The sequence below is a fragment of the Telopea speciosissima genome, chromosome 7 (genome assembly GCF_018873765.1).
Source record: "Telopea speciosissima isolate NSW1024214 ecotype Mountain lineage chromosome 7, Tspe_v1, whole genome shotgun sequence".
Lineage (NCBI taxonomy): Eukaryota > Viridiplantae > Streptophyta > Magnoliopsida > Proteales > Proteaceae > Telopea > Telopea speciosissima.
The window spans coordinates 4,695,829-4,714,988 of record NC_057922.1 but is presented as its reverse complement, the minus strand read 5'-3'; the positions used below and the strand labels follow the sequence as shown (position 1 = coordinate 4,714,988).

At 39.3% G+C, this 19,160-nt stretch overlaps 2 protein-coding genes across 5 annotated transcripts in view; one reads left to right on the top strand and one right to left on the bottom strand.

Annotated features, from left to right (window-relative positions):
* Window positions 1-1,247: 1,247 nt before the first annotated feature.
* Window positions 1,248-2,232, bottom strand: LOC122667390 (putative disease resistance protein At1g50180). The gene is made up of 2 exons (XM_043863652.1): window positions 1,599-2,232; window positions 1,248-1,399 (listed from the first exon to the last, which is right to left on the bottom strand). Exons 1-2 carry the CDS (start codon window positions 2,230-2,232, stop codon window positions 1,248-1,250), a joined length of 786 nt encoding a protein of 261 aa, XP_043719587.1.
* Window positions 2,233-8,592: 6,360 nt separating this feature from the next.
* LOC122668071 overlaps window positions 8,593-19,160 on the top strand; it is a 33,419-nt gene continuing 22,851 nt past the window's right edge. For 3 of the 4 annotated variants that reach the window (XR_006333899.1, XR_006333898.1, XM_043864620.1), the window contains exons 1-5: window positions 8,593-8,886; window positions 9,070-10,414; window positions 11,966-12,021; window positions 12,159-12,389; window positions 12,502-12,793. Coding sequence is in view for 2 of the 4 variants with exons in the window: in XM_043864620.1 (XP_043720555.1) it covers window positions 8,696-8,886; window positions 9,070-10,414; window positions 11,966-12,021; window positions 12,159-12,389; window positions 12,502-12,793 (2,115 nt within the window). In the remaining 2 variants the exon portion in view is untranslated. The remainder of the gene's footprint in view (window positions 8,887-9,069; window positions 10,415-11,965; window positions 12,022-12,158; window positions 12,390-12,501; window positions 12,794-19,160) is intronic. The other variant, XM_043864621.1, reaches the window with a different exon arrangement.

Sequence of the window (19,160 nt, the reverse complement as noted above, 5' to 3'; positions counted from 1 at the left end):
GCCATTCTCTTGTACAACGACATGACCCGCACTCGAACGGACAAACCCACTAAAAAAGGGACGCGGGGAGAAGGGGGAGAAGGTGTGATATGAGAGAGAGAGAGAGAGAGAGAGAGAGAGAGCATTTCTCTTCTATTATTAAATAAAAAAATAAGGATATATTATCCAGCACAAAGCTTTAGACACTAATCCCTAGACAATAATGTTTAAGGATTACTTCAAGAAACAAATCTTAAGAATCAAAGGATCAACACCATTGACGATAAAAATTTATCAAATCAACATTCATCCATTCTGATGATTTAGTTTCAATGGAGGGTATGTGTTCGATGATCTCCCAATCTTCTCCTGTGTCTTTCTGGATCCTATATTCAAGCTGTTTGGACATATTTGACAAAGTAAGCTCCTGAAGAGTGACCACTTGTTTCAACCCACGCGGAAGACTTTTTTAACGCAGAACAATATAGAATCCTTAAAACCCTAAGGTTTGGTAATGCTCTTTCTTCCACTGTGAACTCCTCTAAGTCATCTAAGACAATCAACACTAATTCCTCAAGTTGACGAAACCCATCAGTAGAGAAAATGATTTTGGGTCCTAGACATGCCTCTTTCAAGATGAGGCACCTTAGGTTAGGTAGCTTCTTTAGGTTTGCCATCAATTCGTCTACCTGTTGTCGTCTCTGAAATGTCAATATTAAGGTGGTGAGATTGGGGGGAAAATCTCGAATTCCAATTATTCCATTTAATTCCATATGATAGAGCTCCAAATTGCTCAGAAAATGAAGCAGGAAGGTCCATTGCCTCCTCTAGGCTCAAGTAGTTGAGGAGGATGAGTTTTCCAATTGGCTCGAGCAAACTAGTAGGTGTATCACCAAGATACACACCATCTAGATCTAAGACTCTTAAGCAGTTTCATGGCTCCTCCATAAAAGGACTTCTTCATCCACAATTTTATCTCAATAACTCCAGAGAAGCACAATAAGGAACGAGGATGACTTGGTGCTGTACCACGTTGATTTAGAGCATTATTAGATGGACTACCATACCACATACCTCTAGTAGATTCAATGATGGAAAGCCGACGTACTGGTTTATTTGGGGAAGTCATCAAACCATGCATCACTACTCCCAAGAACTTCAAGAAATCTCTCTTGCTTAGATTCTGAAACTGCTAGATCTCGGACAAGATCGTGGATACGGCAAGCAACGTGTGACACGTCCAGCATAACTTCGAACTGTTGCTTGAATCATGCTTCTTTGGATAAGCTAGCTCCTCCCAAGTATTCCTCGGCCACATCTTCCAATATCGTCAACCATCCTCTCGGTTGTATGAAGCCTTCTGCTACCCATAGTCGGATCAACCTACAGCGTGGGATCTCAAAGTCTTCTGGAAAAATATCTACATGGAGGAAACAAGGTTTCAACTGATCTGGTAAATCGGTATAACTCAGAAGATAACATGGGCTTGATCTGTTCTATGATGACATGGAGAAGATCTTTTAAATTGTATTGTTGAGAGACAGAAATCCAGGCACGAGTCTGAAAATGTTGCTTAACATCATTCCTTTTGTAGACTTTTCTAGCAAGGGTGGTTTTACCACTACCACCCATTCCTACTACTATTGAAACAACAACAACAACAACAACAACAACAACAACAGTAGCAGGACAAGGCTGTGGGAGCTGCTGCTTTATGGGTTTCAACAACTTCTTCACTATTTCATTCTCTTCCTTTTGGAATCCGATGACACAGAATTCTTCAACAAGATCTCCCCGACGAAAATGCAGGCCTCGTTCATTCGATAGCATACCGATTGAACTTTGGCCTGACTCTGAAGTTGCAAGGCCCAGCATAGATCTCCTAACTGAAAGTTGGTTTATCTTTTTTGTGGAATTTTCTATTTCCCTCCCTAACTTGTGCAGATTATATAGTTGAATCGGGTAGGAGATGTACCTAGTTAGGAAGTTTCTGTGCCGTTGTCGCTCTGCTCGAAAGATGAAGAAGTCAATCACATCCTCAGCTTCCATGACAACATTTCTAACCTGGTTCACCCATTCTTTCACCTCTTTTCTTGTTCCGCGTTTCTCACTGGCGTCTTGCACTGCAGAAGTCATCAAACTGATCTCGTTGCCTAGCGATTCCACCTGATCGGGCAATCCTGAGATGAAATTAGCTTCATTTGATATCAACAATGCTATATTCTGTGCAATGGAAAAGATGCTCGCAGACATATCTTTTTTTTTTTTTTTTTTTTTGGGGCTCAGAACTCCAAATGCAAATACTTTCCTTTCTTGTTTGTTTGTTGGCTCTTGCCTCTCTGTTTCTCTCTTCTCAAACTTCCATCCACCATTTCTTTCTTTATTCCTCCAAATAACAAATTAATTGTTCATCGCATCGAGTATACTATTTATTGTAATCCACTACGATCTCACGAAGTGGTTGATAATAGTCAACTCTATCTCGTGCCGTGCCAAACTCTCCCCAGTTTCCACCTGTCCAGAGTTTTCAAGCTGGTCAGTTAAACCAAACCGTTGACAAGAATATTTGAAAATCTGATTTCGATTTACATCGGTATTTGTTTAGGAGTATTGTATCCATTTAGGGATACCTGAAAAAAAATTTGAATAATCCAAAAGATATCCAACTAATAATAAAAAATTAAATAACTAACATTCCTGAAGGTTGCATCCGTATTCATTTAGGGATATCTGTATTCAGTTGTGAAATATCTAGATCCAATCACATCTAATTCTTATCCAATTGGTATTTAACCCATTTACATCTCTAGATATCAGGCAGCAGTCTGATTCTTAAGAAATTTGGTTTTAGTAAGAAACCGTCAAAAAACCAGTTTCAAAACAGAGGACACTAGTTAAAGAAGACACCAATCGAACTTCCTTTTCTTTTACATATCATTAATGAGGGGATTGTTAGACCATGCCCTGGTTGACTCAATTTGGATCATCTACTGCGGAGTTGCCCAGCAGGACTGTGCTGCCCAGACACGGTGTTGCACACAATGTCTACCTTAACCCTGCCTAAATGCCTTACCCGAGTGAGGGTAAGGTGGTCATTGCACGTAGCATCGTGTCTGGACAGCACGGTCCTATTGGGTAGCTCGACAGTAGAGGATCTGGTTCCTGATTGACTTGGGCCAAAGCATAGTTCAATTATGGGTCAAGTCCAATATTCTTAGAAGTTTGAATGCCTCTAAACAACCCCACCTACATCTTTAGAAGAATATATAGCATATTTAAGTTTGGTTAAAGTTTTCCTCCACTTAGAGAGGACGGTCGACCCACCATCTTAGTGTTCACAAACCCCTCCTAGGGTTTTAGTATGTTTCAAAATACCCTCTCGATATCTATTTCCGCCTTCTCCCGCCTCTTGGTGAAGGGATCCTATTCATCGTGGGTGAAGGAAAACTCACTCCTTTAAATTTTGCTTCTTCATCTTAGTCTCCTCTCCAAAGGTAGACTTCACAACAAAGTTCCACTTTAATTCAACTTTTTAAGGTTTCAAGCTATTTGGGTCAGGGTTTAGAAACCTGGAATTGGGATCCAAATCAGTTCCAGGTGATTACAATCCGGATCGAATTGGAATATGCTTGGTTTAGCACTAGAATCAGTATATTTAATGTATGTATCTAGGGATTTTCTATACTGAATCAGCCCGAGCCGGATCAAGGGGAATCAGAATCAAAATCGGCCGGATTTAAACCGATTGTTAAAACCCTGATCAGGCTGGACATATTTTATTAGTTTATTTTAATTTTGGGTTTTATGACATGACACATGACTACCAATTTGGATTGTCTAACAAAGTTTGATTTGGTTTTAATTTTTGGGTGATGTCTAGTTCGAAATTGGTTATCTACATATCATATACATAAGGGTGCAAGTGGGATAACATGTAATTGAGAAATATTATTCTAATCCATTGTAGTCTCCACTTATTAGAAACTCTCTAAATTCAATTTCTATAGTTCGAATGACCACAATAAACTCAGGTTAGTCTTCTTTAGGCTCAAAAGCAGAAATAATGGGAAAACAGATGAATGAATTACCTTCAGAAGGTTACTTCCATGGTTTTAGTGGGTTAGTGCTCTGGGCAGTGTTGTTATTGTTGGCAACAAGGATTTGGCAGTGACGATCATCAAAATATGGTTGTGGAGACAGTATTCAGTTGGTCACAAGGATTTGGCATTTTTTTGCTTATTTCTTATTGGTTTAAAGGGTATCTCTTGGAAATATATAAATATTCTCTTGAGAGGACCAAAAACGCATCTCTAGAGCCCTAGTGAAGAAGGAAATCGAAGAGAAGTCGTCTTCTACCATTCCGGCGTGATTTGAGAGCAGAGGCACAAAGGAAATCAACAAAAAACATCGGTTTTGTTGTTGGCGATGGATTCGAGGGCTTGATATGTTCTATTGAAGATCTCACAGCATTCGTTTTGGAGTTGGGAGTTTGCCTTTGAGAAGTTCGATCCGATATTCACATAGTGCATGGTATCGATCACTTGCAAAACCGATACAATACCAATACAGTATCGGCCTGAATCGGCTGTATCGAATAAATTTTTCCCTTGACTTTACTTTAAAAATGGGTTTTTTTTTTTTTGACAATTATACCTCTAATCCATATTACCTAATATTAGGAACACAAACCATTTTGAATGCCATAGGAACCACTAAGCAGCTTCACTAGACAAATGATCATTATCAATTGAGAAAGATGTGAAGACAAATCGAAACATTTACAGAAATTCAGAAAGAAATGGTGATCAAAAGTTAGTACTTTAAATTGTTCGCAAGTGATTACAATTTTTTATTTATATTTATCTGATCAATTTTCTGATTTTGATGATAAATCTCCACTTTTCTAAAGTAGAAAATCACTTATAAACAACCGATCTTCACTTCTAAATTAAAACTTGTAATATATACACTCATAATAATAAAAAATGAAAAATAAATAAAAACCTTGCCAATGAAAGATTTCAAGGCTATAATTTTCCTTTTAAGGGTCCTTTAATTGCCTCTTTGAATTTTTGTATCATGGTATGCCATACTGCCATTTTAATTACCTTAACTTTTGGTGAATTGAAGATGGTTCAATTTTGGGATAGATGGCATTTAACAATGCCTTTTTTATATGGAGACAGCTTTCCAGTTGAATGTATGTATAGCGCTCTCAGATTAGTCAACTTGTCCAGACTACCAATCCATTTGCCTTCATTTAGCCCTAGTGTCAACAGGGTCGATCGTCAGGTGATGGCAATTGAAGCTCTCGGGGTTCAGCAACATTACTACGATTGGAGAACTTTTAATTTCTTAGCTGTTGCAGTTTCATCATCATCATCATCATCATCATCGTCATCGTAGGTAATTTTGAAAGATAAGAAGTATTAGTTACATCCAACGTTTGTAGATTTTGCAACTCTCCTATTGAAGATGTAAGTTCCTTTATGAGGGTCCGACGTAGGCTCAAGTACTTAAGGAGGATGAGTTTTTCAATCGGCTTAAGATACCTAGCTACCAGGTGTAAGACGAAGGTATCTTAAGCCGATTTGGGATTTTTCCCCAATTTCAAACCCTAAACTCTTAAACGGTTGAAAGGGTTTGTAGTCCAATTGTCAAGGGCAATTGTGTCAGTTTACATCATATTTTTAACGTTGTCAGTCATAAACTGACGGAATAGATATAAGTGTTAACGTTTGTACACTTCAGGGGGTACGCAGAATTATCCAAAACTAGGGGGTAAAATTATACTTTCGATAAACCTCATGGATGGTATGTGTAAATTACCCAAAAAAGAAATATCCTCCATAACATATACTCCTAATAAAGGGTTTGTCGATTTAATTAGCAAGTTCATCTTTGACACTTAAGAATTTTTTTTTACTAGGTTTTTGTCATTTGGCTTCGCTTGACTTTAAAACCATTTCTTTCCCTCTTAGTTTCAATTTGAATTTCTTATGCTAGTATGGGACTTATTTTTGGGTCTTTTGTTTTAGTTCCACATAAGAATTGGAAGCAAATTCCAAAGGGTTACTAGCATAGAGGAATACATCATCCAAAGGGTTACTAGCACATTTCAAAATGATGGCTATGTTGTGGGTGTCATGTACGTGTTCTCTCACATTTTTTCTCCTCCGTGACAATTGACATGTCTGTATATGAACCGTGCAACACCCTCTCCAGTATTCTCATTCACTTGGTGTGGGAGATTCCATTCACTTGGGTAGCATGGCAAACCACTGCCTAATTAGTCATTTACCTTTATTCTAATTTGTTAATACCATCGAGGAAACATTGTGTTCTAATTTGGGTTATCTTTCACACGTGTGCACGTGAGACAGGATGAGGCTTGGGTGTGGATCTTTATATGATAAATTCATATATTTAGAGAAAATGATGGGCCACATTGAGGGTGTCATGGGTCTTCTCACATTTTTATCTGGATATGTGGGTCCCCTATAAGCGAATCATATGGCACCATCTCTCGTGCTCCCATTTAGTGTGAGAGAATTCATTCCACGCGCCAGGGTTGCAATCCATTGATTAGTTAGTTATTTGCGTTAATTGTTATCTAATTGTTTCTTATCATTTGTTGTTTAGCACATGTTAAATGTGCTTCTGATTTCCATACCCTTTTATAATCCATCTTGTGTACGGATCCAATCAAATCATTGAACATCGATTGCAAAGTTTTTTCTTATTTTTTCTTTTATCTAGAAGATCACTATGAATATCTAGAGTATCTCTTTAGTCACTCTCTTCGCGAAGCAAATTCTGTTGCTGATTGCCTAGCATCGTTGGGAGCAAGGCATTAAGATAATCTTGTGTGGCATGTATCTCCTGGCCATTGCATATTCCTTCCTTTGTATGCAAACGTTTCGGGAACTTTGTTCCGTCAATAATAAAATTTTCTTAACAAAAAAAAAAAAAGAATATCACTTTAAGCCTATAATAATTATGAAAAAAAGAGCTTTGTCCACGAGTGTGGCCTATGTCAGTAGTCCCATGAGTCTATCTCTCTCCTCCCATATGAAAAGACATTCCTACCCCCTTTGTTTTGAGGAGGAAAGAGATAGACGCAACGAAATGATGGAATAGACCATACTCTCGGACAGAAAACTACTTTCCAATAATTATTTCAAGGGTTTCTCTGTTTATCAATGGCGAGCTTAGTGAAGAGTAGCTATTGTTAACAATACTTCAAGCACTTGACTATTTATTTATTTTTATTTTTTTGGTAAATCACTTAATTATTGTTTACCCTTTAGTTTTTTTTGTGGTGAAAGATTATATTTTACCGTTGCAGAACTAGAAACATCAAAGCGAGATTTTTTTTCCCCCTATTTCAAATAAAGTCATTCTTGTAATTATCAGTGAGAAATAAGGGCATTTTATAGGTATATTTCCATCTATAAAATGGTCTTAACCCTGTACATGCATTTCAGCCCGCGGATTTCCCGCTTTCTTAGTTCGGATGTTCACTCTGAAAACCGTTGTGCGTTTGGACGGTTTCCATACCATCAAATCGCTCTTCGAAAACTTTCTCGTGAGTTTCACGGATCTCCATTACTCTCCTCTTTCTCTTCTCAATCTCTGCACTGTCTCTCAATGTTCTGTTTTGCATTCGTTAGATCTGCTGGTTTTTCTTACATTTTTCTCTCTAATTTGTTCATATTGTCCCTGTTCCCTCGACGTTTTCTCTCTCTCTTTTGCCGTTCTTTCGGTAGACGAAGTTGCTGAATCCCTAATGGGGTCGATTCTGAAGGTCTTGGACTCTTGGCTTTTTATATCTTTATTTCTTTTGCTTTTTAGTGGGAATTTGAGTGTTCTTAGTGTCGCTTGTTCAAGCCCTCAAGAGGAGAAATCTTTCTTGGAAATCTGGTCTTCTGTAATGATATTTTTTTTTTGTTGGTCGCTGCTAGTGTTTTTTTTTTTTTTTTTTCTGCCTTATACCGCATTCGGATTGGTTTGGGATGCAACGGTGTCTCCCCTCTCATTATCTTTTTTGCTAAATTTTCCAATCTTTTGGATTTTCTTTCAAACCTTATAAATGTTTTGATAGGTTGCTAATAGCTTTGTATCTAGATACTCTTATCAGTACGGGAAACGTAAGAAGCTTGCTAAAATGATATGACTTTGTGTTCGCTCATCTGGTTAGGGTTGGAAAGGTTTTCAACAGATTCTTTCTTTAAATGTCATTTGGTTCTCTTTTCATTTTCGTTGATGCCCTTATTTATTTTCATGGTGTTGCGTCATTGTTTGTATAAAATTTTCACTATTGAGGTAAATGTCTCCAAAGGTTGTGGCAAGTTACTGGAATATTTTGGAAGTTTCTTATTTGGGTTACCAATTGGGAAAAACGTCATTGAAGATCTGGTTACTGGAAAATCTTTTGTTTATGCTTTTTTACCCATTTTACAGTCTTATACCTGCCCGAGTTTTAATCAATGCTCAAACTAATAACACAGGCCTTATGATGTATGTAAACAAAAAGTCCTTACTGTCTGTAACATACCTCTTTTTATATTTCTCTACAATTTTTTTGAAGTTTTTTCTTGAATCATCTTGCAGGATTATGCCAAAAAAATCATTGCATGCCATCGATAAGGCTGGTTAGATTATAAGAGCCCATGTTTCCTTAATTAAATTCAGGATATCACTAATTGTTGGAATCATGGAAAACGAAAGCTCTGATGAGAAAAATGTTGTCAATGGAATAGTGAAAAATGAGGAATCCAGTGGGGACAATATGGTCAGCTCTCCTACTGCAGCAGAAGAGCTGAAGAGAGATACACCTGATATTCAGAAAGGTGGTCAAGAGAAACTACAGAGTGAAAATGAAAGCTCTGACGAGAAAAATGTTGTCAGTGGAATAGTGAAAAGTGAGAAATCCAATAGGGACAATGTGGTCAGCTCTCCAACTGCAGCAGAAGAGCTGAAGAGAGATGCACCTGATATTCAGAAAGGTGATCAAGAGGAACTACAGAGTGAAAATGAAAGCTCTAATGAGAAAATTGTTGTCAGTGGAATAGTGAAAAATGAGGAATCCAGTGGGGACAATATGGTCAGCTCTCCTACTGCAGCAGCAGAGCTGAAGAGAGATACACCTGATATTCAGAAAGATGATCAAAAGGAACTACAGAGTGAAATGAAATCTCTAGACATCAGTGAGGAACATCTCAGTTTTGAAAATGTTGAAAGGGGAGAAAGCTCAAATGATGAGATTGTTGAGGCTAGAGGAGATCCCAAAGGAACCATTGCTAATAGTGTCAACAGAGAAGAAAGCTTCAATGGTCAGATTGGGGAGAATAGAGGATTTGAGTGTGAAGATCAAGAAGAAACCAACAGTGACAGTGCCAAAAGAGAAAAAAACTCGAATAGTCAGATGGTTGATATGAAAAGACTGGATTCTGAAGATCTGGAAGAAACAAATCAGCCTGTAGGGGAGGTTTTAGGTGAGGATGAGGAGGCAGAACCTGTATTTGATGGAACAGAGATTCCTGGGATGGAAGCCAATAGCAGTTTATCTACTCGGTCTTTGGATCTTGAAACAGAAGTGCAGGGATATGGTTGGCCTGACAAAGCTGCTGCACTCACGAACTTTGTTAAAGAAAAGGGTGTTGTTGCTGTTGCCACCATTCTTCGTCGCCTTTCCGGAAAAAAGGACGAAGATGGACAAAGCTTTGCTGATGGTGAAGAGAAGAATGATAACTTGAATAGTAGCACTAGGGAGGAAGGATGTTCTGCCCCTGAAAGTAAAACAAAAGATGTCACCCCAAAAACTGTGGAGCGATCTTTATGGAATCCTCTAAACTATATTAAGATATCTCGGGATGCAGATGTGGAAAACAAAACAGGGGAGGGACAGGATCAGCATGTTCATATAAGAAAACCAATTCTACCGCTAGCAATGAGGGGAAGAGTTTTATTGTATACAAGGCTTGGCTGTCAGGAATCTAGACAGATTAGATTATTTTTGCAGCGAAACAGGATGAGATATGTTGAGATTAACATTGATGTCTACCCCAGTCGAAAGCTTGAGCTGGAGAGGATTGCTGGGTCTGCGGCTGTTCCTAAGGTGTTCTTCAATGAAAATCTTATTGGAGGTTTGAGTGAGCTTTTGGTCATGGAAGAGTCGGGTAAACTTGGTGAAAATATCAATGAACTGATCACCAAAGAACCATCACATTTGGCTCCTTTACCACCTCTTTCTGGAGAGGATGATGTCTCCAGCTCTGGAATGGTAGATGAATATGCTGTCATTGTTCGGAAAATGAAGGAGTTTATTGTGTTTAGGGACAGGTTTTATAAGATGCGCAGGGTCACCAATTGTTTTCTCGGGTCTGAAGCTGTGGATTTCTTATCAGAGGATCAGTACTTGGAAAGGGAAGAGGTCAGTTACATATGCATTTTTAAACTTGGTGAATTGAGTTTAACCCTCTGGTATACAACAGTCTTGAGGTGCATGCTCATGATTATTTGTTGCTAGATTCATCTACTGATGGGACCTGTATATGAGTTCTTGTACACTGCTAGTTTACCTGATCAGGTGGTGCTCAGCTAACCAATGGATTGCTTATGTCGAGGTCAGACGAAAAAGCTAGCAATCCAAAATGAAAGTTTAGAGGTTGGATGGTTATGAGCATCTTATCAGGCCATTTATTGGTGGAGAATTTTATGACATGCTTCCCCACTACCCTATCGTTATGGTTCATGGCAATGCCTTCTTAATATTCCAATAAGTACTTCTTGTTTATTGACTTAATAAATTATTGGAGTTGTTTATTCTTTTGTTGATTTAATTTTATGGGTTCTTTTCTCATTTTCCCATTGCTGAAGTAAATACTTTTTGTGCTGAAAAAAACACCATTGACAAATTCTGATTTATGTATGTAATATAGCAATTGTTTTTTACAGTCATCCTAGGTTTACTAACTTGGCCTGCTTAGGCTTCCATTTCCTGCTTTGTGTGGCTTGGGTCATTATCCTTACTTTACACCATTGACAAATTCTGATTTATTTATGTAGGGAATTGTTATTCCCCCCCCCCCCCCGGATTTTGCTAGTTGCAGGGTAAAGATTCTGTTTTCAGACAATTTTGCATTTAATAAAACTGAATATAGGCCAGGAAACTAGCAAAGCAGGAGTGGAAATAACCATTTGTTATAAATAGTTCATTTTTCTTAATTATTTCTTGTTAAATTATATTAATTTTAAGTTGGTTTTGGCTTTCAAGTTTCATCAAAATTCTATTGACAACTGGACTCAACAAATATTGAAAATTTAAAATTATTGTCATAGACATCTGGAGAACACAATCATCTCAAAGAAAAGCTGTAGAACACAAAAAATTACTCTGACAAGACTAAATGGATGTATTCTAAATGTTCCAGAATTGGTCCTACATCTTCTATGTCAATCTGGGGTGATCACCGAAAGTCAAACTGTGGACCTTTTTTTAATGACCAATAGGATGATTAGAAAATTAGAGTCATTCATTCATGACTTTCTTCTGGGAAATCTATTGAATGGAATGTACCAAGTTGTGATTTCAAGTCCTTGCATGTGGTCCTGGTATTCAATTCTAGATGATTCTAGAGAATTTATATATATATATATATATATATATATATATATATGTAACCTTTATTGTTTGGATGCTTCTGCCTGAATTTGTATGACAGCCAGCGTAGGAATTGATTCCATGAGACAAACATCATGTGAAACTGACCTTCAATAAGTTCAAATTAATAGTGGATTCCAGCCCAACTTCAATCATGGATTGTCTCATGTACAATCAGTTTTGTTTTCTTTTGAATCGATAGTTTGCATTTGTGTTCATAATTTCCTTTGTGTGTTTATAATTTCTAATTTCCCATATTAATTTCCCATATTTAGAAATATCCTTATATTCTTCTGTTTGTTTCTGTTCTCATTGAATCAGGCTATTGAATTTGGACGAAAGCTTGCAAGTAAATATTTCTTTCAGCATGTTCTTGAGTAAGTTCTTTGAAATTGTCCCATCACAAACATATGTCTAATTTTTCTTTGTAGCGAGTTTGGGTTTCTGTCTTGGTCTTCTTCCTGATGAGGCAATCCTTCTCTGTGTGTTCTTCTTGAAATCTCTACTTCTCTAGAGAGAATATTTTTGAAGATGGTAATCACTTGTATCGGCTCCTGGATCATGATCCCGTTGTATCTCAATGCCACAACATTCCAAGGGGCATTATTATTATTAAACCCAAGCCAATAATAGAAATTGCATCAAGGTTGCGATTCTTGTCCTTTGCAATCTTTGAAGCTTACACTTCTGAAGATGGAAAGCATGTTGATTACAGAAGTATCCATGGGAGCGAGGAGTTTGCAAGGTTGGTTGGGACAGCTAATATTAACATATTAATCATGGAAGTATCTGAGTACCTACATCTACTTGTTTTTCTAATTTGCTAGTTGCAATTTTTTGTTGCTCTTTTGGCACAGGTACTTGAGAACAGTTGAGGAACTTCAGAGGGTGGAGTTGCAGGATATGTCGAGGGAGGAGAAGATTGCTTTCTTCATAAATCTCTACAATATGATGGCCATTCACGCAATCTTGGTATGGGGTTATCCTGTTGGACCACTGGAACGAAGAAGGTTGCTTGGGGACTTTAAGTATGTTATTGGTGGATGTACCTACTCACTTTCCGCCATCTACAATGGCATCTTAAGGGCAAACCAACGACCCCCATACAATCTCATTAAACCCTTTGATGTGAAAGACAAGCGTTTGAAGGTGACATGCACCTCTCTTTTTTTTTTGGTCATAGCACTCTTACTTTTGAGTAATGGATTTAATAACTCTGCTAATCCTTGTGCCAACTAAATGAGGTTGGCTACGGGAATCCTGTTTCACCATTGAACTTGATTCATGGCCATACTTAACAATCCTAGGCCATGAGCATGTCTTTTCCCTCCACTTCTCCCAAAACCATTTAAGGTCCCCCTGTTCTTTGAGCTCCTCCAGTCTCAACAATCACTCCCCTCATCAGTGTATTGAGGGACCTTTGTTCCACATGTCCATGCCACCTCAATTGACTTTCTCTCAACTAACACATATTTTATCTTTCTGATTTTACCACCCGTCTATCTCAAAATCCTCATCTCAGCAACACTGAGTATGGATTCAACATGTTAATTAAATATCTAATGAACAGTAGAAATTAGAGGAAAGAAGAAAATTGAAAGAATATTGGCTTATCAAGTTGACAAAAGCCACCACTTTATTTATAATTTGAGATGATTACAAATATGGGATGCTAGCTAAGGATGACTCAATCCTTGTCTAGCATATTTAACATGTGCATAATGAACGTAGACACTATAATGTATCTAGATACGTTACACACTCCAACAAGAGAACCAAACTGGTTAAGAACCGGACCAAATATTTCAACACTCCCCCTCAAATTGGTGCATAGATATCACACATGCCCAACTTGGAAACAATAGGATGAAAGGACTTAGCAGATAAACCCTTGGTAAACACATCTGCCAACTGGTTGTCTGTTGTAATAGAAGGAATGCAGATCAGGCCATCTTCGGTCTTTTCTTTGATGAAATGCCAATCAATTTCAACATGCTTGGTCCTATCATGTTGAATGGGATTATGAGCTATACTGAATGCAGCTTTGTTGTCCACAATAGAGCCTTATAGGTCCCTTAGGAGTCAACTTCACATCACTGAGAAGTTTCTTCAGCCAAAGGATCTCATATTCCCCTTGTGTATGCTATTGATCTGTATTCGGCCTCGGTACGTGATCTGGACTCTGGAGACCACAGGTTGCTTCTTGTTGCCGCTAGGTAACAAGATATCCCCCAAGGAAAGTACAATAACCAGAGGTAGAACGTCTACCATCAATAAAGCTGGCCCAGTCTGCATCAGTAAAGGACTCTAACTTTAGGCTGCCATTGTTTGAGAACAAGATACCCATTCCTAGTCTGATTTTAGGTATTGAAGAATTTTGTCATTGCTTCAAGGTGGACAGTCCTTGGGTCATGAAGGAAACAACGAATGACACCCGCAACATAAGCAATATCAGGTCTGGTGTGAGAAAGATATATGAGTCTTCCTACAAGATGTTGATATCGTTCCTTCTCTACTGAATCACCTTAGGTGCTGCTGAGTTGATGATTAACTTCAATGGGAGATTCAGTGGATTTACAACTAAGCATTCCAGTCTCTTCAAGAAGGTCTAGGACATACTTTCTTTGAGAGATGAAGATCCCTTTGTTGGATCGAGCTACTTCAATTCCCAAGAAGTATTTTAGATGTCCTAAATCCTTAGTTTCAAACTCACTTGCCAGCTGAGATTTTAGGGGAGATTTCTGCCTCATCATCGTCGGTGATCACTATATCATCCGCATAGACAATAAGAACTGTGATCTTGCCTTCCCTATGTTTGACAAATAGGGTGTAATCGGCATTACTCTGTTTGAACCCGAACTTCAACATAGCCCTCTGAAACCTTCCAAACCAGGCACGAGAAGATTGTTTCAAACCATAAAGAGACTTATGGAATTTGCAAACCTTGCCAACTGAAGTAGATGAGTCAAAGTCAGGAAGAGTATCCATGTAAACTTCTTTCTCAAGATCACCATTCAAAAAGGTGTTATATACATATAACTGCTAAAGATTCCATCCAAGGTTGGCTACACATGATGATAGAGCCTGGACAGAATTCATCTTAGCAACTCAGGCGAAGGTTTCTTGGTAGTCAATGCCATAAGTTTGAGTAAATCCTTTGGCAACCAGCCTTGTCTTGTAGCGAGAAACAGTTCTGTCAACATTCTGTTTGATGGTGAACACCCACTTGCACCCTACGGGTTTCTTTCCCTTGGGATAAGGGACTAGCTCACAAGTATCATTTTTCTTCACGGCCTGCATTTCCTCTATCATAGCAGTTCTGCATTTAGGGTCAGTTATAGCTTCTTTCCAGCCCTGCGGGATAGAGACAAGATAGAGGAAATAAAAGCACGATAGGTAGAAGACAAAGACTTATAGGAAACAAAGTTAGAAATGGGGTGTTGGGTGCAAGATCTGACTCCCTTTCTTATGGCAATGGGACGATCATCATGAGAGGAAGAAGAAGAGGCATTATTACCTTCTGTGTACTCAGGAGCTAGTTCAGGAGGCGCAGGAAGACATGGTAAGGCAAGAGCAGCTTTCTTTTGGTGACGAGAATAGGTTATGAGATCTTCCCACCAATCAATTCTCCCCCTAAATAGGTATAGTATTAATAATGAAAGTACTTGGAGAACCTTCATTCAAGGGCATTTCTTCCACAAAATAATTCATCCCTTGAAGAGATGCCGGATAGAAGGGTTCTTCTTTATGGAAAGTGACATCCATGATGACAAACAATTTTCGAGTGGGAGGGTGATAGTATCGGTACCCCTTTTGAGATATGGAGTACTAGAGAAAGATGATCTTGAAAGTCCAAGGGTCTATCTTAGAATGGGTAGGAGAGGAGTTGTGGGCAAAGCAAACACACCCAAACACTTTGGGCGGGAGATGTGAGGCAATAGCAAGGTCGGGAAGCTGGTTGATTGGAGTTTTGAAATCCAAAACAACAGAGGGTACCCTGTTGATGCAGCAGTAAAAATAGCATCCCCTTCAGTAAAATTTGGGAACATTGGTGGTGAATAAGAGAGATCGGGCAACATCTAGAAGGTGCCGACTTTTTCTCTCAAGAATGCCATTATGCTCTGGAGTTCAAACACAAGAAGTCTAGGAAAGAATATCTTGTCATCAACATATTTGAGAAAAGGACCATCTAGATACTCTGATCCATTATCTCTTCTCAATACCCGAACCTAAGCGCTAAATTGGGTCCGAACCATACTGTGAAAGGATTGGAAACAAGAAAAAGCTTCAGATTTAGTGCAAAAGAAATAAACCCACGTTAGACGAGTGCAATTGTCAGTAAAAGTAATAAACCATCAATACCCACCTCGAGCAATAATATGAGGAGGTCCTCATAAATCAGAGTGGATAATAGAAAAAGGAAAACTATTTTTATTATCGCTAAGGTAATACGTAGAACGAGTGTGTTTTGCAAGTTCACACACGTCACAAGAAAAATATCCTTGTGGACAATGTTTTACTAAATAAGGAAATAAATAATTTAAAACAGGAAAAGGAGGGTGTCCCAAACAGCGGTGCCATTGATGAAGTTGCTAAAGGTGACTTTTAACCTGAAGAGTATGAGCAGAGACCGGAGGAGAGACAGGAGGAGGTACCGGATCCAAGTAGTAGAGCCCATCTCGCACCTTACCATATCCAATTGTTGCCCCCATCGCTAGCTCCTGAACTCAATGAGAAGAAAAGAAGTGAACATAGCAGTTAAGGTCAACAGTGAGATGATAAACTGAACATAAATTTGCACAGAGATTAGGGACGTGAAGGACATACTGAAGGGAAATGGTGGGAGAGATGGTTACAATGCATTTACTAGAGGTAATAGAAAGAGACTCATCTGCTACTCGGATTTTGTCCTTACCTGAACAAGGGCTGGTATAGGTATTGAAAATGTCCGAGGAGCTAGTCATATGGTCAGACGCTCCAGAATCCAAAAGCCAGGAAGGGCTAGGATGTGAAGAAGCAAGAAATATACCTGACTAGGAAAAATGAGAAGTGGAGGTGGAAGATGCTGGTGCAGGAGCAGCAAAACCCAACTGAGCCATCATACGTTGAAGAGCCATTAACTGATTTAAAGAGAACGGTGAGGATGCAATGGGTGTAGTAGCACTATCAACAGTATCAGCCACATGAGCCTGAGAACGGGGACCACTTTGTTTCCCACCATGCCCTCCACCTTTAAGGCGACATTGAAGCTTCAAACAAGTGTCTTTGGTGTGTTTGGGACGGCCGCAATAGTCACTTAACCGGGTCTTTACCAGAAAACCGATTTAGTGGAGTTCACTTGTGGAGTAGTGGTAAGGACTGATCGGGCTGGAGTAACAGTAGGCATCATAAGGGACCGACAGCGCTCTTCATGCTGGACCAGGTTATAAACCTCTAGTAAAGGAGGAAACTTATCACGGCTGAGAATTTGGACACGGATCTTATCATACTGTGGGTTCAGTCCAGTAAGAAAGTCATATACACGCTCCATTTCATCTCAATCTGAAATGTCCATGCATCAGTAGGATCAATCATAGACACTGGATGGTAAAAATCCAATTGCTGCCACAAGTTGTTGAGGGCTGAATAATACGCCGGGAGTGATAACTCCTGAGTAGTTTCCCTAACTTGCCGGTGCAATTCATAGATCTGAGCATAGTTAATGGATTGTGCATAGGTGTGCTTCACAGCCTCCTACAATTTTTTAGCAGAGTTCAAAAGTACAAAACTAGGGATGATTGTGGGTTCCATAGAGTTTAGTAAAAAATACATCACAAGGGCGTCATTCACCAACCATTCATTAGCAGCAACGATTTCAGATGGTTTGGGAGTGTTACCAGTTATATATCCCAAAAAGTTATTACTATGAATCGTGAGCATACAAGCCCGAGACCAAGTGAGATAGTTGGACCCATTCAGCTTAGTAGGACCAATTTGGAGAGTATGGTTATGGCCATGGGTACCAAGACATCCCACCACACTACCCTCAACTCCCCCTAGAGAGGTCACTGAACTTTCTTCCGTAATAAAGAAAAGAAGAAGACCAAAGAACACTCACTTGAATGGTAGAGATGATCACAGCAACTATCCACACGATGATAGAAAGACCAATAATCAGCAATGGTATTGCAACATGATATTAGAACTAGGCAGCAACCAATGGAGCAGACAGAGAGAGAGGCAGAAGGGGTTGTAACCCCTGAACTACGGAAATAAGGGGGCGGTAGCACCTGCTAGCAGCGGAGAAAGGGGGTGGGAGCCCCCGTTATCACCAAGAGGGGGCGGGAGGCCCCTGCGATCAAGAGAAAGGGGGTGAGAGCCCCTAGAGACGTCGGAGAAAGGGGGGCGGAGCCCTGCTATCGGCGGAAGCGCAGGTGGAACACCTGCAGGCGGCAAGGGCTGCACCCCTATGATTTAGGGGTGTGATGCCTTGGTGGCGGCGGTGAACATGGTGATGTGGTTAGTGGTCAGCAGTGAAGGCAGCACAACTTTATGTTACCATGCTCAGCCTTGGGAGGCCGAAAGCCTCTATGATGGGGCTGACCTTCGCAAAAAATATCCCTAAGAGAATCTATCTCTGATACCAAGTAGAAATTAGAGGAGAGAAGAGAGTGGAGAGAATATTGCCTTATCAAATTGACAGAGGCCACCACTTTATTTATAACTTGAGATGATTACTAGTATGGAATGCTAGCTAAGGATGACTCAATCCTTATCTAGCACATTTAACATGTGCATTATGAACCTAGACACTGTAATGTACCTAGATACGTTACACACTCCAACAAGAGAACCAAACCGGTTAAGAACCGGACCAAATATTTCAACACTTTGCTCCCCTACCCTAGACTTGTTTAGGATGCTCAATTGCTCATTGAGCTGAAAAGGTGAATTGGTGGGCCTCTTGGGGTGGAGCTGGCATGGCATGTAAGCTACTGAGCAGTTGTAGAAACTGAAACCTATCCACGATATAGAAAACAAAACATAACAAGGGAAAGAGCAATCAAACAACCACGACACAAGAATATACGTGGTTCAGCAAGTTGCCTATGTCCACGGTGAGATGAGAGCATCTTCACTAACAATGGAGAATAGGGTTACAAGTTCTGTGATGCAGATTCATCACCAAATAGGGCTTGTTTCATTGGGAATAAGTCTAGGGTTGGGTTACATACATGTTGGGCCTTTGATCCCATGGGTTTCTAATGTTCTAATGTAATAGGCCACTTTTATGGGCCTAAAATATGGGTATATAGGTTGCATACGGGATTAGCCCAATACTTAGTTTATTTTTATGTTTTTTAATTGAACCAGTTCAAATTGGTTGCATCCAATTGGTTCAATTTAAGTGATCATGTGAAGAATTCCCCGTAATCCTAATAACCCCCATCACGGCCAATTTAAAGGGAAAACATGAGATACAATTTTCCAAAACTACCCTCATGTAAATTACCCTCAAGCCCCACAGGCTTTTAAC

Excerpts from the sequence above, each read along its gene's own strand:
- LOC122667390 (XM_043863652.1), bottom strand. The coding sequence starts at position 2,232 with ATGTCTGCGAGCATCTTTTCCATTGCACAGAATATAGCATTGTTGATA. Across the intron at positions 1,400-1,598 it reads AGTAGGAATGGGTGGTAGTG|ATATTTTTCCAGAAGACTTT; the intron begins GTAAAACCACCC and ends TCCTCCATGTAG.